The sequence below is a fragment of the Coffea arabica genome, chromosome 1c (genome assembly GCF_036785885.1).
Source record: "Coffea arabica cultivar ET-39 chromosome 1c, Coffea Arabica ET-39 HiFi, whole genome shotgun sequence".
Classification (NCBI taxonomy): Eukaryota; Viridiplantae; Streptophyta; class Magnoliopsida; order Gentianales; family Rubiaceae; genus Coffea; species Coffea arabica.
Window position 1 is genome coordinate 45,557,064 of NC_092310.1, and position 21,635 is coordinate 45,578,698.

Here is a 21,635-nt window from a genome sequence, read left to right on the forward strand (position 1 = left end):
TTCTTTGTTGGTTGTATAAGGGGTTGGGAAAGTTGGGTTGTGAGGTTGCTCAAGTGAAAACCTTGGTGAAGGTGAACCTATCACTTGGAGTGGTAAAACCTTGGTGAAGGTTGCCTCATTTGTATAAAATAGTTCTTAATTGGGTGAGTGATCTTTCAAGTGTAGGTTGTTGAGGGTTAACTAGAATTGTTGTAAAACTCCTTGGCTCAACCAAAGAGTATTTGGGGTGAGGAAGGAGTGAACCTTCACTTGTACATCTTGGTTAGCATCGCCATCAATTGAAGAGGCTATTGGATTGATATTTGGTTTGCATTTCTTATCTTTTCTCTTTAATTAAGTTTTCTTTATTGTGCTTAAATTTGATATATCTTTGTGCATCATTGTGAAATTGTTTGTACTCATTGGGTTGCACCGGGCATTACAGTTTGATCTGAAAAGCAAAAGTAACGTTAAGGAAATGTGACATACACATCTAGACACGAAGTACGAATTGCAGAGTTTAGGATGCGCTGTCAACAATTCAGAAGAGAAGTAGGACTAAATCTATAAAGTAAAGTCAATACATAAAATTAGATTTTAATTGTTTGATTTGATAGTTGTAGAGGCAAAAAATAGGAAAACTAATTATGGTAGCAAAAATATTAAAAGAAAACGATAAATTATTCCAAATCAATGTACCTTCTGTTTGAAAGGATTTGAGATATGCAAAAAATATTTTGGGCATATGGCAGGCAAAAAAAAAATGTCGGGTGCACATTCAGATTAGCCATGCATTTGGTCTTGTTAAGAGGTAATTTAGCGGTAGTCAACTAAAAGACCATATCAACTAAAAGACAGAGCTTCCGATCCCACAAAAGCAGATGGTTGCTTGTCAGAGCACAATCGAGCATCATTTGTACGATGCACAACACCATAAAGCTAATTTTGGCAACTGGATTGCAGATAAAGAAGAGATGTTTCAGTAAAAAGTTGTCTATTTTCGTTCCTGCAAATAGATGGCTGAACTATTTCATTGGTGACAAATGTTGATTCCATGTATTGCTCTGCAACATTAACCACCAACCTACACAAGATGACACACAATAAACAAATTTAAAGTGGAAAGAATAGAAAGAGGCGTTTTACGCAAGCAGAGAAAACTCAACTCGTATCACCAAGAGAAGAAGACAGAAATAGACGGCATGGTCCAGTAGAGAAGAACGTTTGATTCTGAGAATCTAATGCAGCAAATTTAGTATTAAAAAGCCTATTTGATCGATGAATATCCCTAGCGTCCCGCCTATTAAGTGCAGGAATACCTAGATTACTAAAAGAGTCCGGCGAATTGTGAGTCGACTGACCATAATCTTTACCATCGCCACGTCGAAAAGGACCACCAGGAAAAACACAATCAAGAGAGGTTCCGGCAACGTGTTCACTACCCTCCCCCTCACGAAGAGGTAACCTGTTTTTATGACGAATATTAGGAAGAGAAAGCTTTCTTTTCTTTGCAGCATCAGCGTCACGGCGACTACACAAAAGATCAGCTTTTTCATGCTCTGGCATTTTCGCATAGCGTTTACGACGCCTTGCATTCCTATCCATGTTCTTAGATCGGAAGATGCAAGAACATAAAATAAAACCAACAACCAAAAACAACAATGTCTAGAGTGTAGGACAACCAGGGGAAAAAAATAGAAACAATTAAATATTAACAGACCTAGAAGCACACAATTAGAGTTACACAACACAGGCTAGAACAATCTTTCTAAGAAGAAGTTCTAGCGCAGGGCAACAATAAACGAACGCAGAACAACATGAAAAAGTACAAGGCAGAACAAAGCTATTTAAAGAAAGAAACAGGACGTCAGAATAGTAAAAAAACCTGAACTGGATCAAATAAGCACCGATTAGAAGTACATGTCTCCAAAGCAAAAGTAACACCCAGGTGAACAAGATCGCCGCAACCAACCACTATAGGATTCAAAAAATGAAGCAAACCTTTCGCCTGCACAGAACAATAGAAGCAAAGAAAGAACAACACGAAAAAGAAGGTAAAAGGGGGAAAAATAGACTGCAAAAGGCATGAACAAGCATTGCAACAAACAAATAAAGGACCAAAAGAAAGAAGGCCAAACAAAACTCAGCAACAAACAAAAATAGAAGTTAGAGGGCAAGGTTCCAAGGATGGAAAGGACTAACAAATAGGTGAAAAGAGCTAAAAAAAAAGGAAAGAAAAGCCAGAAAATCTCTGGAAGCAAAGAAAACACGAACACGAACAAGATCAATGCAGACAATACTACATATTCTCATCATAAAAAGCAGAGGAAGAAAGAGTAAGAACCTGCACCCGTGTTTATGGAAGTGGCAATGCAACAGTAACCAACTAAAAGCTAACAAACATGACAAGATACGGAACAAAAAGAAACAGACGTAGAAACACACAGCACAAAATAAGGAAAGCAAAGGTAAGAACAAGGATAGAGCACACTCACCACAAACACATCAAGCAAGCGATAGCAAAAACCAGCGAGCAGAAGATGAAATGAAGGGAAACAACCTAAACGGAACCCAAAAAGAGAAAATGTCGAACAGAAAGCCGAGGGAATTGCCCAACGGTTAACGAAATATCCTACCATAGCCGTACAAAGATGAGCTGTCGGATTGTTAAGAGTGGAAGCAAGTGTTCTCGGACAATGAAAATTTGGTGGTGGAGGCTATTTGACAGATATGGACACACAACCATAGATTATTACAAAACAAATACAGTAGCAGCAAAACAAGCAAAAAATAAAGTCTTTAGGGGAAAGCGTAATTTCTTTATTGACCAAGGAGTAATTCTGACAAAAGAATGACTAATGACTAATGACATGACTTTTGGAAAAAATGGGTCCATGTAAAAAAAGGAAACAATTGGCTCCATTTGAATTAGCTATTTTTTGGGGTGTTTTGAAAAAATTTACTGTAGCAGTGTATATGAGAAAATTTTTACTATAAAATTTTTTTGAAATATTTGATATATTGTATAGATGAGATGTTTTTTGAATTATGTGTATTACTATAATAATATATTTGAAAAATTTATTTTTGATAAATTGGCCAATCCAAAAGAGCTAGACTTTTGGGAAAAAAAAAAGGACGCATGTAAAAAAGGGAAAAAAAACAATCTAGCATGAATCCCACATCATCACCACCGATCAATCCCTCATGCCACATGGATGGATGACCATCCTACGTGGCACGTGTTTTCCCTCTTTATCTTTTAACCAATCCTCACTACCGACCAATCCCCGCGTGCCACATGGGCGGATGACTATCCTACGTGGCAGGGTTGTTCCCTCTTTATCTATATGGTTAATGACGTCCAGCATAAAACCCCCAGAAACCCTCAACTTTCTTCACCTTTCTCATTCAACAGCACGACGCAGAGAAGCCTTTCATCCACGCCTCTTAAGCATCAGCTACGCAGAATCAGGTACGCGAAAATGGAATTGCGACAGCAAAATTGTTTTTTTTTTGTTGCTATTTTGTGGCAACATTAGGTGGAGGATTTAGTAATTTACTTTCTGCCTCGGGAAATATTTTAGTTTTAATGGATTCAGAATTCCGTTATCTTCCTCCTGTTGTTTATATTTACTTCCATTTTTTCGTCAGTTGGGTTCCCCAAAATTGAATTCAATATCTCATTTAGCTCTGTGTACGAACCCAAAAAAAAAAAAATAATAATCAAAGCGCTTGTACATTAGATATTGTTTATTTGTTGGATTTAATTATGGGAGTTTGATGAATTTTGACTAAATGTTGCATTTTGCATTGGACAAAATGGAACCTCAGGCATTCGATGCATCCTTTGTACAAAATTTTAACTTTAACGAAAGAGGCTATGTGCTCTGTGCTGACCTTGGACTTTTCCTTCATTTTCTTCTAGGGTCAATTCGGGTGTCAGGCTGCTACTTTCAATTTTTTTTCTCAACTTTGTCATGTCCACCGCCTATGGAGCAAGTAGAGAACTATTGCAGGGTGTTCCGACTGTAACAACCCCTCGGCAGGAGTTTTATAACAAGGACTTGAATACGTCAATACTGAAGTTTGGTTGCTTCAGACCAAAATTTTGCGTGCCATCTGGGCTGTGCAAAAGATTGAATTCTAGAAGTACAAACAGTAGTCGTGCCCTTTCAATTTCAAGTAGTAGTTGTGATGAGAAAACTGAAGGACTCACGTATAAGGATGCTGGTGTTGACATTGATGCTGGATCAGAACTTGTTAGAAGAATTGCCAAGATGGCACCTGGAATTGGAGGATTTGGAGGGCTTTATCCTCTAGGTAGAGTTCCGTTAAATAATCTTTTTATTCTTGTTCTTTGAACTAATTAGCCGTTAAATATTCTTTTTATTCTTGTTCTTTGAACTAATTAGGCACATTCAGTTAGTCGTAAATAAGTTCTGAATATTGTTAATTTATAAACAAATTTGCCTTTTTTTTTCCTGAACGTTTCCTTGGATGTCATTGCAGATTGCACCAATATTTCTGACGTAATATTTGCAATTTGTGATAATGTGTTGATGGAATATGTTTTTAGTTTAGTCTAATTTATGTGATTGATGGACTATGGGCTTGATAGGTCAGAAGGTCTCATGAACAGGATAGGATGGCAATCATAAATGACACTTTGGTCTTTGGGGTTTGTGCGAATTATTTGGGCATTTAACTGAACTGATCCATTAGTGGTTTATAAACCAAGTGAGATTAGATCAAATTTGATTGCCCTTTTTACGACTTATCTTCCCAAAGTATGTGGAGAAAATATATACAATCATCTGAGGAATACTAATTGTATTGTATGCTTATGTTGGCTGTTTTGTGAAGATTCCTGGTGGTGTTTAATTTTGAATTGGAGAAGTCAGGCTTTCTTCATCTTGCATTTGTTTGGTTACCTTAAGATTTTTAGAAAAGTTATGGCCAAAGAAAGATATATAAGCTGTGATCAAAATCTTATTGACTGCTGGTTTCAAATTTGATTTCCATGGTTGAATGAGTGCTGTCTTGAGAAATGTAATTTTCCTAGTGATGTGCCATAAGAACGAAGTTTGGATGGCCAAGAAGAATTCGAGTCTGTAAGGAAGATCAGATATTCAATTGGAAAATGGAAATCTACCTCTCAAAATACCGTGATATTTTTCTTCTTCATTCAACATGGTTCTTGCTTCTTGCTGGACAAAAAATTGGCATCGACTCTTTCTTTTTGTGCATGGTTATCACTCTTCTTTTGTTAGTTTGAAGGTTGTGCAGTGTATGCCCTTTTACATTTCTTGTTCTTTATTGCTCTGTTAAGAATTGAGTCTGGTATCAAGTCAGGTAGTGTTCTGTCTAGTTATTAGCGCAGCAGGATTATGATTTGTTTCTCCTTGAGCAGGGCTTGGCAGTGATCTTTTAACTCTTTGCAGTTGCCAAAACTTTCCAGTCTTGTTCATTTTTTACAATTTTAGGACTAGAATTTTTTTGTAGGAAAGATTCAATGGCTGCAACTTTCTAAGATTGTACATTTCTGATAGTAGTTTATCCAATACAGTTTTTTCCCATTTATGACAAACTGATTTCTGATTTGATGCTTGTAATGTTTTGAGCTTGAAAGTGCTCAACAAATATTGATTCCTTTTGAGATGTTTGTTGTCTTTACCACATAACCTGTGAGAACCTCAATCATTTTTCTATCTGTACTTCTTCACTCAGGGTTTGTTTCTTGAGCTCATCCTGCCCTAATTTACTATTCTTCTCTTAGCTTTTGGCTCTAGTTTCTCTTTAGCAGGCACCTTTCTAGTTTTCACAGCTGTGCATGTATAAGTTATCTTTTCAAGATTGAGAAATTCGCTGCTTTTCTGCTCTGACATCTAATTGTTATGTGGTTACCTACAGGTAATTGAAAGTTATAGGTAGTGGAAACGAAAAGGAGCAGGTTGATGCTTTAGCATAGCATCTATCAGTGCCTGTCATGGTTTACATGGAGAGAAAAGAACCCCTCCTCAATTCCTTTTTGGCTGTCCCTTTCATTTGATGATAGGTTCTTATAATAGCTCATGAAAATATGATACAAGATATTTGGATTTGGTTATGAGAATGGTTTCACCCTTATGTTGCATGATGGACTTGTGATTGCTACCATTGTCTCCCCTTTTCACAAGTTGAATGAGTATTATAGATTAAAAAGTCAAACCAAGGTGTTCCCATCAGTGCATATTATTTCTCTATACAAGTTAAATGTGATTGTTGTCCTTCGCTGTGCCTTCTCTTTTGTATCTTGCTCTCTGTTGTTTAAGGAAGAAGATTTTCTTGTAGGGATTATTTTGTCCATTGTTGATTAACTTGCTGATGGATTTCTTTCCTTTGTTCTTTTGGCATCGCCTGGAGCAGGTGATTCCTATCTCGTTGCTGGCACAGATGGTGTAGGAACAAAACTAAAGCTTGCATTTGAAAGTGGAATTCACGAGACTATTGGGATTGATTTGGTAAATCTTTTTGCAGTTTTGTATATAATTGGCTTTTGTTGCTAGAGTTAATCACTGACCTTCGGATCAGGTTGCAATGAGTGTTAATGACATCGTCACTTCTGGAGCAAAGCCTTTATTTTTCCTTGATTACTTTGCTACGAGCCATCTTGACATTGATCTTGCTGACAAAGTATGTTATTTATGTCTACCAGGTAATCTTTTAGTGGTTTTTACAGTTGAAGTTCTTTAGTGTGTGATTTGTCAGTTTTTATGCAGGTCATAAAGGGTATTGTTGACGGTTGCCAACAGTCTGATTGCACTCTTTTAGGAGGAGAGGTATTCTTCTGTAATCTGGGGCTCTGAGATATTATTTAAATTTGTCAATGATTAATTAATGCCAAGCAGTTCATCATTCTTTTTCTCCTTGTGTTTTGTCCTGGGAATATTAGAAAATGGCTCTCAATTGAAAGTTATGATCTTCTGATTTTTGTACTTGATTGCCTTTAATCAAAGTGATCCTACTGTGTTGCATTTTTTAATTCTTTCATGGTTTCAGCAGTTTTTGAGGTGAAACCAGGAGACTGGTACATATTTCAGAAAGCTTTTTTGCTCTTTCAATTGTGATTGAAAGATTGCTTATCCTTTCAGACTGCAGAAATGCCAGATTTCTATGCACCTGGTGAGTATGATCTCAGTGGTTTTGCAGTCGGCATAGTCAAAAAGGACTCTGTAATTGATGGGAAAAACATCACAGTTGGGGACATTCTCATTGGTCTACCATCTAGTGGAGTCCATTCAAATGGATTTTCTCTAGTCAGAAGGTTTGATTTCTTTAAAGAGGCTATGCAGACTTTGCTAGGGACATCACTATCAGTGTCTAATGAACCCTTCTGCCGATAAATTTCTCATATCTGTTGCACTTCCACTTTATTCACAGGGTTCTCGAGCGAAGTGGTCTTTCTCTCAATGACCAACTTCCTGGTGGATCCGTCACACTGGGTAAAGCTTTGATGGCTCCAACTGTCATTTATGTTAAGCAGGTGATGGTTCAATCCTATTTTAGTTTTGCTTTCTGTGAATCATAGTACAATAATTGTTCTGTGATTTCTTTAATAAAGGTGCTTGACATAGTTAGCAAAGGAGGAGTTAAAGGTATAGCCCACATCACAGGAGGTGGTTTCACAGATAATATACCACGAGTTTTTCCGAGAGGTCTTGGAGCTGCTATTTATAAGGACTCTTGGATAGTTCCTCCCGTTTTCAATTGGATTCAAGAGGTGAGACAGTCTTTCTTCAATAACCTGAGTTTGTGACTGATATACTTTGAAGCTATGAATCTTCATATTTAAGTGTAGGGCTGTAATGTTCCTGTTGATGTACTTTGGTTGTGCTCAGACTTTCACACAAAGTATTCACACTTTTATTTTACCTGTGAACATTATAGGCCGGAAAAATAGACAAGGCTGAGATGAGACGGACTTTTAATATGGGGATCGGAATGGTTTTAGTCATCGACAAGGAGGCTGCACTAAGAATACTTGGTGATGGACAGGGGACAAATAAAATGTACTGCATCGGTGAGGTTGTAAGTGGTGATGGAGTGAGCTATCGATAATGGGTAACTGAGATGTTGTAAAACTACACTCTTAGGAAGAAATTTGTATGGGAGAATTAAGAGCTTGGAGTTATGCTTCCTTTTGACATGTGTTCCACAAGTTTAAATGTCCATATAACTGACTTTAAATTTTGGCTCAACTTAAGGCACTTTATCAGCTAAACCTGGAGTTTTCAACCCCTCGTACTTCTGTAACTTTTGTTGCCTGTATGATGTTGTACCATGGAGAATTCTGGTATGTGTAAGGATGGTGCAAACAAACACACACCATTAGAGACATTTACATTGACAAAATTTTTAAATGGAGTTAGCAGATGGGGAGAGCAATACTCATTTTTTGGGAGAGTGGACAGATCTTTCTTGATTTCCCTTTTTCCTACCTGAATATTTTTGTCTTTTAACTTTAGAATCTGAATAAAATTGATCGCTTCTTGTCTATTGCTGCATATATGGTGAAGAAAATTGAACTCTAATTTTGGTAGTAAAAAAGACCTGCAGTCTCTTTTTTTGATACTTGGGTTTAGCGAAAAGAACTTGAACCAAAAAAGGACAAAGAACAAAGGAAACCACCAGTCCAAATGGCTGGTGGCGACCACCAAAGATTTTAAGTCTTGGTGGGTTATCTCTCATTATTTCACAATATATGATTTTCTCAAACATATACGGGTGTGTAGTGGATCCATTTAGTCTGATGGTTCCCATCGGCTTCCTTATAGGGTGTAGTTGGGCCTTCTTTTAGATAAGACTAGAGTAGGAATAGAGTAGATAATTATTACCCTCCCTTACATTTATATAATTTTCTTATTTAATCTTATCTAGTCACCCTTGTATTTATTTTCATTAATTAATCTTATATTTTCAAAAAATATGACACCTGAAATATATTTTAAGGAGAGCACGCGTCAGACAGATACATAAACTATTGTCTCTTAATTGAGTTTAATAAAATCAAAGTGAACGAATTATCTGCTTATTCTGTTTAAATTAATGGTTGAGAATGAGAATCACGGGCTTAACTGTCCACCAGGGATTATGGGCCTTGCCCTAGGGACCGGATTGAACTTAAAAAGATTTAATTGGCTGGTTAAATAAGTTGTATTGTGATTTAGTAAGGTTGGCCACATCGGATATGGCCCATAATGTTAGTAATAGAAGTCAGCAAGGGATTAGTATGTTGGTTCCGCGTCCGTTTTGAGTTTTTAGGAAGAAGTAGCCTCCGTGCGTAGCTAGAGCCTCGTTTTGATTAATCGAAAATTTCCCTTTGCCTCTGTGTCGTTTTTTTCACTTTGATTGTTCTTGTGAGTTTATGATTTATTATCAATTTGGATCCATCAGAGTGGTATCAACCAAAAAAATTAAGCGAAAATATACAAGAGATATATTTCATAAAATTTATATATATATATATATATATATATATATATGGAAAGGCAATTTACATACATAAAAATATGCGTGGAAGAAGAGGAATAAAACCAACAATAATATATTAATCACATCATAAGAACAAGACTCTCAATCCTGCACTTTTCTCAACTCAATTCAATAATGTGACTCCCTAGTATAAACTAGATGACTGCGTAAACAAGTCTTATAACTATAAGAAATTTCCTAATAAAATACAAATATCTAAACAATAAGGCTACCATAACTTGACTTCAATAAAATTACTAAAATCTTAACCTGACTAAAAGACTACTAAATAATAATATGGAAATTGCTAATTTTGAATCTTGATTTAATATGCTAACAAGCTGCATATCTTGTAAGTATAAGAAATTTCCTAATAAAATACAAATTTCTAAGTAATAAAATTACCATAACTTGACTCCAATAGAATTACTAAAATCCTAACTTGACTAAAACACTACTAAATAACAATATGAAAATTTCTAATTATGAGCTTTGATTTAATATGCCAACAAGCTGCATATCTTATACAATCAATCAAGAATTGCCTGCTTAATTTTCAAGTGTTGAGAAAATTGTGATAGCATATTCGTCAATAGATCGGGCTGTGACGTAATGACTGGTCAAAACTTAATTAATTATGTCTGCAAAACGTCTGAAGAAATGGGCAATATTTTCCTATAACAAGCACCCTCGCCACTCTATTCTTTCATACACCTTTCTGTGCAAACCTTTCGTTTGCTATTTTCTCCCAATTTCTCTCAGCTATATTCTCTACCATTTATCAACAAAAGTATGATGACAACTATCCTGACTTTGCTTGGGCTGCTTTTGCTTAGTCTTAAAATCACAGGTATATCTCAACTCTTTACATCTTCCTTGCTTGTTTCCATGCATCAAATATTTATTGCAATTGACTAGTTATCTTATTTTGTAGGAATTAATCTCATTTTTTCCCCTAATAGTTCTAAACATGGATGATGGTGTATATAAGTATATAAACTCTAAAATCTGTAACTGACTATGTAGTATATTAGCTAGTCCACTTTACACAATCAACCCTTTTCTTTCACCGTGCATAATTTTCTTCATGCTGTCATTACTAATGAGGTTATAATCGCACAGTAAGATTGTTCAACGTGAGACACATCACTCATGCATAAAGCTGCAAATTCAGATTCATATGCTTCCATTTTTTAGTTGTAATTGAATCCAAGAAACTTTTGTTTGCACTATGGTAGGTGTTATCTACATTAGGGTTGTACAAAGAGCAAAAATTGTTTATTCAACTATTTAAGCATTTTGATTTGTTTTAAAGGTAATTTAGTGGTTTGATTTATGTTACAGTGATCTTAGATGCTTTTGTAGCATCAGATAATACATGCAAATCGAGTGATTGGACATTTGAAAAGTTCATTTATGGAAAGAAAAAATATCATTTATGAGTTTAGTTTTGTTAATCATGATAGATAAACCCCATGCAATATTGTACATGTCAAGTTTTCAACAGAGGAAATGGAATTTAGACACCCTTTTTAAGCGAAAAATTTTGTACTAATGAACAGTAGAAAGGGAGTCTAATAAGCTACAGTGGTAAAAAAAATTCAATTCACAAACAGATGAATAGAGATCGCGACACAATCTAAATCTCTCACAATTCTATACTCATATTTAATCACTTATTCATCAATTCTTATGCAGAGGTGCAATCTATAGGCGTTTGTTATGGGCTAAATGGCAACAATCTACCATCAAAACAGGACGTCGTAAATCTCTACAATAGATATGGCATCCAAAGAATGAGAATTTATGCCCCAGACCATGAAGTTCTCAATGCTCTAAGAGGAACCAATATAGAACTTCTAGTCGATGTTGCCAACGAAGACATTCAATCCATTGCGACCAATCCTTCGGCAGCTGCAAATTGGGTTCAAAACAACATAAAAAATTACTCACCAGCTGTGAAGTTCAGATACATAGCGGTTGGAAATGAAGTATCATTAAGTTCTAGCATCGCTCAATATGTCGGTCCAGCCATGGAAAGGATACAAAGTGCATTAGCATCGGCGGGGCTTCAGAACCAAATCAAGGTTTCAACATCAATAGCTGGAAATCTGTTAAGCGTTTCTTATCCTCCCTCACAAGGATCATTTTCAAACGAGGCTAGACCCTTCATTAAACCTATAATTAATCTTCTAGTCCAAAATAATGCACCATTGCTAGTCCATGTGTATCCCTACTTCAGCTATATCGGTGATCCAGCCAACATTCATCTCGATTATGCATTATTCACCTCACAAGGAATTGTTGTTCAAGATGGCTCGTTTGGATATCGAAACATTTTTTATGCAATTTTGGATGCTCATTATTCAGCTCTAGAAAAAGAAGGTGGTGCTAAAGTAAACATTGTTGTGTCGGAAACTGGTTGGCCATCGGATGGGAATCCTCCTGCTGCATCATCTGGAAATGCAGGAACTTACTATAGGAATGTGATTAGCCATGTTAAGAGTGCACAAGGGACTCCAAGAAGGCCCGGAAGGGGTATAGAAACTTATATGTTTGCCATGTTTGAAGAAAACCAGAAGCCTGGAGCAGAGACAGAGAGACATTTTGGCCTCTTTTTTCCAAATCAACAGTCTAAGTATGGAATCAGTTTCAACTAATTCAAGTATCAAACGTGTACTAGAATAAATCGTTTGAAGGTCTTTTCCTGTTTTTGTCATACTAAGTATGTACTACTTCTTGATGAGGACATTGAGGAGGCAGTACAAAATTTCTAGTATAGCAATAAAAGCTCAGTACAGATGCTTTCGTATTGTAATGCGTATGAAATTGATTAAACTAATGAGAATTTATCTCAAGAGCATGGACCAAGAACATATTTATTTTCTTCAATTTGGACTTTGTCATGAGTACGTCATAGATTGGATCTTAGCTGCCTAACAATGAACTCTGTCTATCATTATATTGGGTTTATGTGGATTCAAAGTAATTTGAAAATTTGTTTATTGTTCACTATAACACTTTTTGTAATGGCGACTGGAAAGATAAAAATACGGTCATGAAACATGTTTTAGAGAATAATATACATAACATGGATTATCCCCATTATCATTTCACCTCCGAGATTGATCAGCATGGTTAATACAAATTTTATGCAATAGTTCTTGCATCTGCTAGTTATATTAAACTAAACGTAGGAAACGTTTTCTTGATTATATGAGACAAACTAATTTTGTCTGTCTTAGCATTAGTGATTGTTAAAAATCTTCATTGGAACTTTTGGCGCGAAGAAACCTTAATGGAAATTGCTGAAAAAGTTTTAGGATTGCTACTTCAGCAAAATATATATAACCTTCCATCTCTTCTTATATTGAGGGCAAATTTTATACACATTGGCAGTTTATACACTATCACTATTGAATCAACGACAGATGTGCAAAAGTTGGAGTTCAAATTCAAATTTTGCATAGTTATCATTCATTTAATACTATACACTATCAGGGTAGGAAAGATTAATCCCTACAATGTGAGAGCAATGCTCTTTTTTTTTTCAGACGGGATCCTTTGTCCATTATATCTGTCCATTTTTTGCCTCCAATGCAAAACTACGTAGTTCCACTAATGAATATTGCTGATGTGGCACATAATATTAAATGCATATTTAGGGAGTATTTGGTAAATGGATTACAAATTCAATTTTAGCATGGATGACCTACTTTTTGAATCAACATGACTGCATGTAACTGCAACACTGACAAACTCAAGGATCTCATCCTCAAATACTTACCTAATCTCATCTAAATCATACGGCGTGAAATTCTAAAGTAGAAGACTATGGGTACAATTAGAATATTATTGAATTTGAAACTCATTTACCAAGCACCCTCTAAATATGTATTCAATGTTATATGCCACATTAGCAGTATTAATAAGTGGAACTATGTAATTTTGCATTGAATATGAAAAATGGACAGATATAATTGACAGAAGATCCCGTCTGCTTTTTTTTGGGAGAATGAACAGATCTTAATTGATTTCCCTTTTTCCTACCTGAATATTTTTGTCTTTTAACTTTAGAATCTGAGTAAAATTGATCGCTTCTGTCTTGCTGCTTGTATGGTGAAGAAAATTGAACTCTAATTTTGGTAATAAAAAAGATCTGCATTCTCATTTTTAATACCTGGGTTTAGCGAAAAGAACTTGAACCAAAAAAGGACAAAGGATGTTTGTTACAAGTTTTGCTATTACACTCTTGGTACATTAACAGATCAGACAAATTGTTGTCTCATTTATCAAGTATACAATCTTGTGATCAATACACTATTGCCTTTTAATTGAGTTTAATAAAAGGGAAAATCGCCAATTTAGTCCCTAAACTTTTTATTTCTGTCGATTTAATCCCAATATATTATTTATAGCCAATTTAATCCTTAAACTTATATTTCAGTTCCAATCAAGGAGTTTAGCGGCGGCACCACCGCATAATTTCCATCGACTTCCCAATTGAGCAACCCATAAGGGGTATTTTAGGGACTTCCATTGTGGAGCCTTAACCAAAATTAAAAAAAAGGTGCAATCTTGCCGTTTCAGTGGGTAATGGTGGTTACTCCACCAATCTCCCGCCGGACGGGTGACACAACATCCTTTTGGCTCTCGTTTTCCTTTTTTGGCAGCTATGGTTTTAACACAAGCTATGAAGAATTTTTCGACTTATATTCCTCATTTGGAAGCACCCACCTTGAGAACCCACTCCATTTCTTTATTCGCTTCATCTCCTAATGCAGCAGTTTCCTCCAAATTCTGTTCAGCTTCCCTCCTCAAAACTGAGAGAGAAGACAATTTTCTTGATGGGGTAAACACCGCCCCTACTGCTGACGCAGCTTTCCAACCATGGCTGACATCATTGAAGCATCAAAAAGGCAAAATCTGGACCTCTACCTCCAAAGTTTAGGACCCTTTTTCAAAATAACTGCTAAAGCCTTGAAAACTGGCAATGAGCTTGGCAGGGCAGAAGGACTGGTGAGGCTGTGGCTAGGAGGAAAGATTCTTCATTTGGACTCCATCAAACTGCGTCGGGAGACCTTGGAGATGGAAAAATCTATTTTTGGGATTGGTTTGTATGTCGGAGCAGTTGCAATTAGATATGGATACAATTGTGGCTGTAAGAAAGCTGAGTTACTTGCCATCAATGACACTGATTTATATCATTCACCTCTTCGCCGCCGCCAATCCTTCCTTCACCGACAGAGTTGCCACCAAGGACATCCACATCGACCCCTTGACCTCTCTTGCCCTTCGAATCTTTCTTCCTGACTCCTGCCACGATTCAGCTTTCAAGTCCCAATCCATCAAATCAAGGGCTAAGGATATTCAACCATTCGATTATTCTGATCCTAGATCCGATCCGAACCATCTTCTTCTCCGGCGGAACAGCTATGGCTTTGCCAATGGAGTCACTACCACGACGCCGACCGTGACCATCCGGAATCAGAATCATCGGAGAAATAGCTATGGCTGTAGCAGTGACGATGTCAATTTAAAATCAGATAATGGGGTTTACGAAGAATATAATGGAGTAACCCGTCCGGCAGGAGATTGGTGGAGTAACCACCATTACCAATTGAAACGGCAAGATTGCACCTTTTTTTTTTTAATTTTGGTTAAGGCTCCGCAATGGAAGTCCCTAAAATACCCCTTATGGTTGCTCGATTGGGAAGCCGATGGAAATTATGCGGTGGCGCCGCCGCTAAACTCATTGATTGGAACTGAAATATAAGTTTAAGGATTAAATTGGCTATAAATAATGTATTGGGACTAAATCGACAGAAAAAAAAAGTTTAGGGACTAAATTGATGATTTTCCCTTAATAAAATCTAAGTTAACAAGTTATCTACTTATTCTGTTTAAATCGTGCAAACTACATTAGTAGTACACAAGCAAAATTAATGGTGTTTGATTATAATTTAATGGATCTTAAGTAGTATAGTACACTGCAAACCACTGACCTATTTCGGATTCTCGTTTAAATTTATGTGTCAACCCACTAACTCTTGAAAGTAACTTTTTACATTTTTGGATCCAACAAGGTGTTACGACGGAGGAGGATTAGTAAGTGAGGGATAGGACCAAGGCTAACACATTGTCAGAATAATCATTTCGGCCGATTTTTGTTCAAAACACACGGGATATAATATCATTTGTTCAGAATATAATTTATTTTTAACAACTTGTAAATACAGAACAAAAATTTATAAAACCCCACGTGTGATGTTAAAATCTACGTATAAAATGTGATTTGGATTTTATATTTTTTTTTGACCAAGTTAAGGCGTCAACTTTTTTGGATGATTGCAGGTACATTTGATATTCCTTTAAAAAAAAAAAAATTATCAACGGTGAGTGACTCATCACTTGCTCCCTTGATAACTGGACTTGTCATTTCAAATGTCTTATCAAATTGGTTGCGTTTCATTGTCACCATTTACTTTGATACGGTTGGACTTTCATAACAAATGAAGGAAGTTGGGCGTGTTTTGGTTTACATTTTGGGGATAATTTCATAAACCTCCCCGAGATTTTATGAAATATCACCTAGTTCCCTTAAGGTTTTTAAAATCTCACTTAGCACTTTTTGAATTGACATTTTGATAACATTGGAAGCCCTTCTAACCAAAAGTAATATTAAAAAATTCATGTTTGAGGAGAGAGATTATTTTAGTGTCTTTAATACCCTTAGACTATAAAAAAATGAACATTTTACAAACCAAGAAATAAAGTACTAAATTGGAACCATCTTAAAAGTGGAAAGATGAAAATTGGTAAGATTTTATGTTACAACCAATAATCACTTCTACAGTAGGAAGAAATAGTAAAAGCAAATACTATTTTTTAAACCATTTTTACAAATAGAACCCTTCATAGCGTTGAAGGTAATTAGCATGTAAAATCATACATTTGAGCAAAAAAAAACCTAGTAATAGATAAAATTCAACTTTAGTATCAAACAAAAAATTTACTCAAAATAGACAGACTTTTTTTATGGTGTGTGAAATATGAAAATTTTATTATAGAAAAAGTCAGACTTTGAAAAACTGTTCGGAGTTTCAATTACTTTTATTTCTCTTGCACTCTACATAAATAGGAATAAATAAATAAATAAAGTTGTGAAACACCAAAAAAGGAAAAAAAATAAAAAGACTTGCAGCTATTCTTCTCCAAATGCATTGAATATTTCATTGATTAAATCCTATATTTTATCGACAGTTGCAATTCAATTATACATACATATATATATATATATATATATATATATATATATATATATATATATATATATGTGTATGTATGTATGTTTGTCCAGACATTGTTAAAGAAAAGTAGAAAATTTAGAGAAAGAAAAACAAGTTTAGAAAATTTAAATACGAGGGTATTATTGATAATTCATCACCTTTGATATTAGTGTATGACCCTGCTATCACTTCAAGGGTGCTAAGTGAGATTTTGAAAAGTTTAAGAGAGTTAGGTGATATTTTATGAAACCTCAAGGGAGGTTTCTGAAATTATCCCTTACATTTTTAAGGGGCAAAAGTCTAGTGGCTATTTCGTCAAGAGTTAGCTTTAGAAATAGGTCTATAATGGCTGAAATCGTGCATGTAAACCTTTCACCGGGGCAATCATTTTCTCTTTCATTTTCGGTTGTCCCTATCTTGTACTAGTGAGAGATTTATGTATTGCTTGAAAGGACTAATTTTACTTTACACTCCTAAATTTGTGTCACTTTTTATTTTAATTTTAGATACTTTGAACCTTAAATTTTCACTGAACTCTCAAGTTTTGTCTCATTTAAATCTAATTAATGACAACCTCAGCAAAATTAATAGCAAGAGAAGTCAACAAATCAATGATAATGTATCAAAAGTGATCAAAAGGTGCCAAGATATCGTAGTAAAAAAGATAAAATACATTGTCATTAATTTGCACCATTTTTTATCTTATTAATTTTGATTATATATGAGTGATTGAAACCATAAATCAACAACAATGTACTAAAAGCAGTAAAAAAAGCTAAGAGATCATAGTTAGAACAAAAATGGTACATTGTCAATAATTTTTAGTATCATTTATCTCGTTAATTTTGTAAATGTAATTATTGATTGGACTTAAATGGAACAAACTTAATAGTTTAGGGTGCAAAGTATTCAAAATTAAGTTTAAGATGCAAAGTGTTCAAAATTGAAGTTTAGAATGCAAACTAAAAAAGTGTTTCAAGTTAGGGGTGCAAAGTGAAGTTATTTCTTGCTTGAAATAATCCCATTAAACTATAATTTCAGGTTTTTTTGAGTTGAAATTTGAAATTGATGAGACTGTGCAAACTGCAAAGGCTAAATTATAGGCTCTAAACATGCTAAAACAAACGCAAGTTTAATTAAAAGATATTTTCTTGAAGGGAAAATCGTTTAAAACGTTTCTCATATTTTACAAAATAACTTTTTTCGTCCCTCACCTTTAAAAATGTAATTTTACGTCCCTTACAAATTTACATTAGTCAAATTTGGTCCCTACTTAGGTTTCCGACTAGTTTTTGGTCGGAATTCATCACATGCATTGCGTGTAATCATGTTTTAAGGCCAAAATTGTCAAATCAAATTTTATATAATTGGATTCATAATCCCTCACATTTTATAAAATAAATTTTTTGAATTTTTTATCCTTCACATATTTCAAAATGAATTTTTTCATCTTTTCTTGATCATGTATGTGAATGATTTTTTTTTTAAATCCATGTATATATCTATTTGATTTCATTTAAATAGTACGAATAGCATGTGAAACCAAATAGAGATATATTACATACTATTCGTACTGCTCAAGTAAAATCAAATAGATATATACATGGGTTTAAAAAAATTGTTAGTTTTTCACTTATATGCATTTTCTTTTGCTCGAAATTTGAAAATGAAGAAGACATTTAATCCTAAATATTATCGAGTGTTTATATCGAATTAAATTTGGACAGAAAAATAAACAAAAGAAAAGTATAACAAAAAGAAATAAGTGATTGACACTTTCAAATTTTAAGACAATCACAAGGCAAGTAATTTAATTGTTGGTCTTAAAAGTGTCAAGTAGAAATTTCAGATTTAAACTGAAATTTGTTATCACAATTATAAAATTCGAGTTAGGACCCATTAATTAGATGACATTATTATACAACTCAATAAATAAATTATTACCAAAAGAGAAAGGTCATAAATATTGAATTGGTTCAAATTGTGAAATCATATAAATATATATGGGTTTCAAACAAAATTATTAGTTTTAAACCCCTATATATATCTATTGAATAGCATGTGTATAACTACGATTAACATGTTTAGATTAAATCCAATATACATAAATTACATGTTATTCGTACTGTTCAAGTAAAATCAAATAGACATATACATGGGTTTATAGAAAAAAAGCTATTCGTACACATTATTAATGAGGGATGAAAAAATTTATTTTGAAAAATGTGAGGGATGGAAAATTTCATTTTTTGAAATATGAGAAATGAAACAATTCATTTTGTAAAATGTTAGGGACGAAAAAATTCATTTTGTGAAATGTGAGGGACTATGAATCGGATTATGTAAAAATTTGATTTAACAATTTTACCCTTAAAAAATGATAACATGCAAGCCATGTGGTAGATTTCGACCAAAAACTAGTCGGAAACCTAGGTAGGGACCAAATTTAGTCAATGTGAATTTATAAGAGACGTAAAATTACACTTTTAAAAGTAAGGGACGAAAAAAGTCATCTTGTAAAATATGAGGGACGTTTTAAACAATTTTCCCTTTCTTGAATAATTGCACAAGAAAAAGATAGTATTTGCTTGTTGAAACTCTTATCCTATTTACTACGTTACCTAGTTTACTACATGGTTGAGTTTTTCTTTTATTATAATGTTTTATTATTCATGAAAATGCTCTAAACTGAATATAGACATGATACTAACTGTAAAATACTCCTGAAGAGTAGCATTAGCATTTTTCTTGTTTCTTTTTTTTTTTCTTTTGAAATACAAACAAACTTGTTTTCATTTTTTTAAAGTCATCTGGAGGCCGAAGCCAGAACAAGCTTATTTTCATTACCTAATAACAAACGTTACATCATTCTAGCTTGGACAGCTTTTTCACGCGGTACAGCTACTTGGTTTCTATCTACATTGACTAAGAATGACTTAGCAAATAAACGGGAAGTATGAACCATGCATTAACGATATCATGGAGAATGGGTCTTACTTACAGTTGGATAAAACAGTTCGTTTTGATAAAGATTTTTTTTTTTTTGGTTCGTTTTGATAAGGATGGAATAATGGGAAGTCCATTAATCGTACCCACTTGATACAGTATTTGTTATCTCTGCTTCTGAAACTCTTTTTGGAAAGAATAGATGGATAGTTCTTGAAATAACATCATTGAAGTCCAAAATCGAGAAACAGTAGCATCTATTAGTATGTCTTTAAGAAGAGCCGGAAGGTTATACATATTATGTTGAACTAGCAATCCTAAAACTTTTTCAGCAATTTCCATTAAGGTTTCTTCGTGCCAAAAGTTCCAACGGAGATTTTTAACAGTCACTAATTGCTAAGACAAACAAGATTAGCTTGTCTCATGTAGTCAAGAATAGCCTCCTACATCTAGTTTAAGCACCATTGCATAAAAATAAAATTAACCATGCTGAATCTCGGAGGTGAAATGATAATGGGGCTAATCCATGTTATGCATATTATTCTCTAAAACATGTTTCATGACCGAATATTTATCTTTCCAGTCACCATTAATTATATCTAGACATTTATCATATTACAAAAAGTATTATTCTAAACAATAAATAAATTTCTAAATAACTTTGAATTCATTGTTAGGCAACAAAGATCCAATCTATGACGTACTCACAACAAATGTCAAATTGAAGAAGATAAATATGTTTCTTGATCCACGCTTTTGAGATAAAGTCTCTTTAGTTTAATCCATTTCATACTCATTACAATACGAAAGCATCTCTATGGAGCTTTTATTGCTATACTAGAACTTTTGTAATGTCTCCTCAATGTCCTCATCAAGAAGTAGTGCACACTAAGTATGACAAATGGAGGAAAAGACTTTCAAACGGTTTAGTACATGTTTGACCCTTGAATTAGTTGAAACTGATTCCATACTTAGACTGTTGATTTGGAAAAAAGAGGCCAAAATGTCTCTCTGTCTCTGCTCCAAGCTTCTGGTTTTCATCAAACATGGCAAACAGATAAGTTTCTATACCTGTTCGAGGCCTTCTTGGAGTCCCTTGTCCACTCTTAACATGGCTAATCACATTCCTATAGTAAGTGCCCGCATTTCCAGATGATGCAGCAGGAGGATTCCCATCCGATGGCCAGCCAGTTTCCGACACAACAATGTCTACGTTAGAACCACCTTCTTTTTCTAGAGCTGAATAATGAGCATCCAAAATTGCATAAAAAATGTTTCGATATCCAAACGAGCCATCTTGAACAACAATTCCTTGTGAGGTGAATAATGCATAATCGAGATGAATGTTGACTGGATCACCGATATAGCTGAAGTAGGGATACACATTGACTAGCAATGGTGCATTATTTTGGACTAGAAGATTAATTATAGGTTTAATGAAGGGTCTAGCCTCGTTTGAAAATGATCCTTGTGAGGGAGGATAAGAAACGCTTAACAGATTTCCAGCTATTGATGTTGAAACCTTGATTTGGTTCTGAAGCCCTGCCGATGCTAATGCGCTTTGTATCCTTTCCATGGCTGGACCGACATATTGAGCGATGCTAGAACTTAATGATACTTCATTTCCAACCGCTATGTATCTGAACTTCACAGCTGGTGAGTAATTTTTTATGTTGTTTTGAACCCAATTTGCAGCTGCCGAAGGATTGGTCGCAATGGATTGAATGTCTTCGTTGGCAACATCGACTAGAAGTTCTATATTGGTTCCTCTTAGAGCATTGAGAACTTCATGGTCTGGGGCATAAATTCTCATTCTTTGGATGCCATATCTATTGTAGAGATTTATGACGTCCTGTTTTGATGGTAGATTGTTGCCATTTAGCCCATAACAAACGCCTATAGATTGCA

At 34.7% G+C, this 21,635-nt stretch overlaps 3 protein-coding genes across 3 annotated transcripts; 2 read left to right on the plus strand and 1 right to left on the minus strand.

Moving 5' to 3' along the window:
• Positions 1 to 3,310: 3,310 nt before the first annotated feature.
• On the plus strand, positions 3,311 to 8,256 carry LOC113740442 (phosphoribosylformylglycinamidine cyclo-ligase, chloroplastic/mitochondrial-like). Its single transcript, XM_072073169.1, has 9 exons — positions 3,311 to 3,454; positions 3,908 to 4,302; positions 6,388 to 6,482; positions 6,553 to 6,654; positions 6,741 to 6,800; positions 7,113 to 7,285; positions 7,402 to 7,504; positions 7,583 to 7,741; positions 7,909 to 8,256. The coding sequence occupies exons 1-9, from the start codon at positions 3,330 to 3,332 to the stop codon at positions 8,077 to 8,079; spliced, it is 1,383 nt and encodes a 460-aa protein (XP_071929270.1). The 5' UTR covers positions 3,311 to 3,329; the 3' UTR covers positions 8,080 to 8,256.
• A 1,727-nt stretch (positions 8,257 to 9,983) lies between these two features.
• On the plus strand, positions 9,984 to 12,384 carry LOC113723963 (glucan endo-1,3-beta-glucosidase-like). Its single transcript, XM_072048677.1, has 2 exons — positions 9,984 to 10,342; positions 11,191 to 12,384. Exons 1-2 carry the CDS (start codon positions 10,285 to 10,287, stop codon positions 12,150 to 12,152), a joined length of 1,020 nt encoding a protein of 339 aa, XP_071904778.1. The 5' UTR covers positions 9,984 to 10,284; the 3' UTR covers positions 12,153 to 12,384.
• An 8,080-nt stretch (positions 12,385 to 20,464) lies between these two features.
• Positions 20,465 to 21,635, minus strand: LOC113724457 (glucan endo-1,3-beta-glucosidase-like). Its single transcript, XM_072048680.1, has one exon. The coding sequence runs from the start codon at positions 21,538 to 21,540 to the stop codon at positions 20,677 to 20,679; it is 864 nt and encodes a 287-aa protein (XP_071904781.1). The 5' UTR covers positions 21,541 to 21,635; the 3' UTR covers positions 20,465 to 20,676.

Bases quoted from the DNA above. Each gene is read 5' to 3' on its own strand.
- LOC113723963 (XM_072048677.1), top strand. From the start codon at position 10,285: ATGATGACAACTATCCTGACTTTGCTTGGGCTGCTTTTGCTTAGTCTT. The intron at 10,343-11,190 runs GTATATCTCAAC...ATTCTTATGCAG, and splicing joins GCTTAGTCTTAAAATCACAG to AGGTGCAATCTATAGGCGTT.
- LOC113740442 (XM_072073169.1), top strand. From the start codon at position 3,330: ATGGTTAATGACGTCCAGCATAAAACCCCCAGAAACCCTCAACTTTCT. The intron at 6,655-6,740 runs GTATGTTATTTA...GTTTTTATGCAG, and splicing joins ACATTGATCTTGCTGACAAA to GTCATAAAGGGTATTGTTGA. The intron at 7,505-7,582 runs GTGATGGTTCAA...TCTTTAATAAAG, and splicing joins CTGTCATTTATGTTAAGCAG to GTGCTTGACATAGTTAGCAA.
- LOC113724457 (XM_072048680.1), bottom strand. From the start codon at position 21,540: ATGAGAATTTATGCCCCAGACCATGAAGTTCTCAATGCTCTAAGAGGA.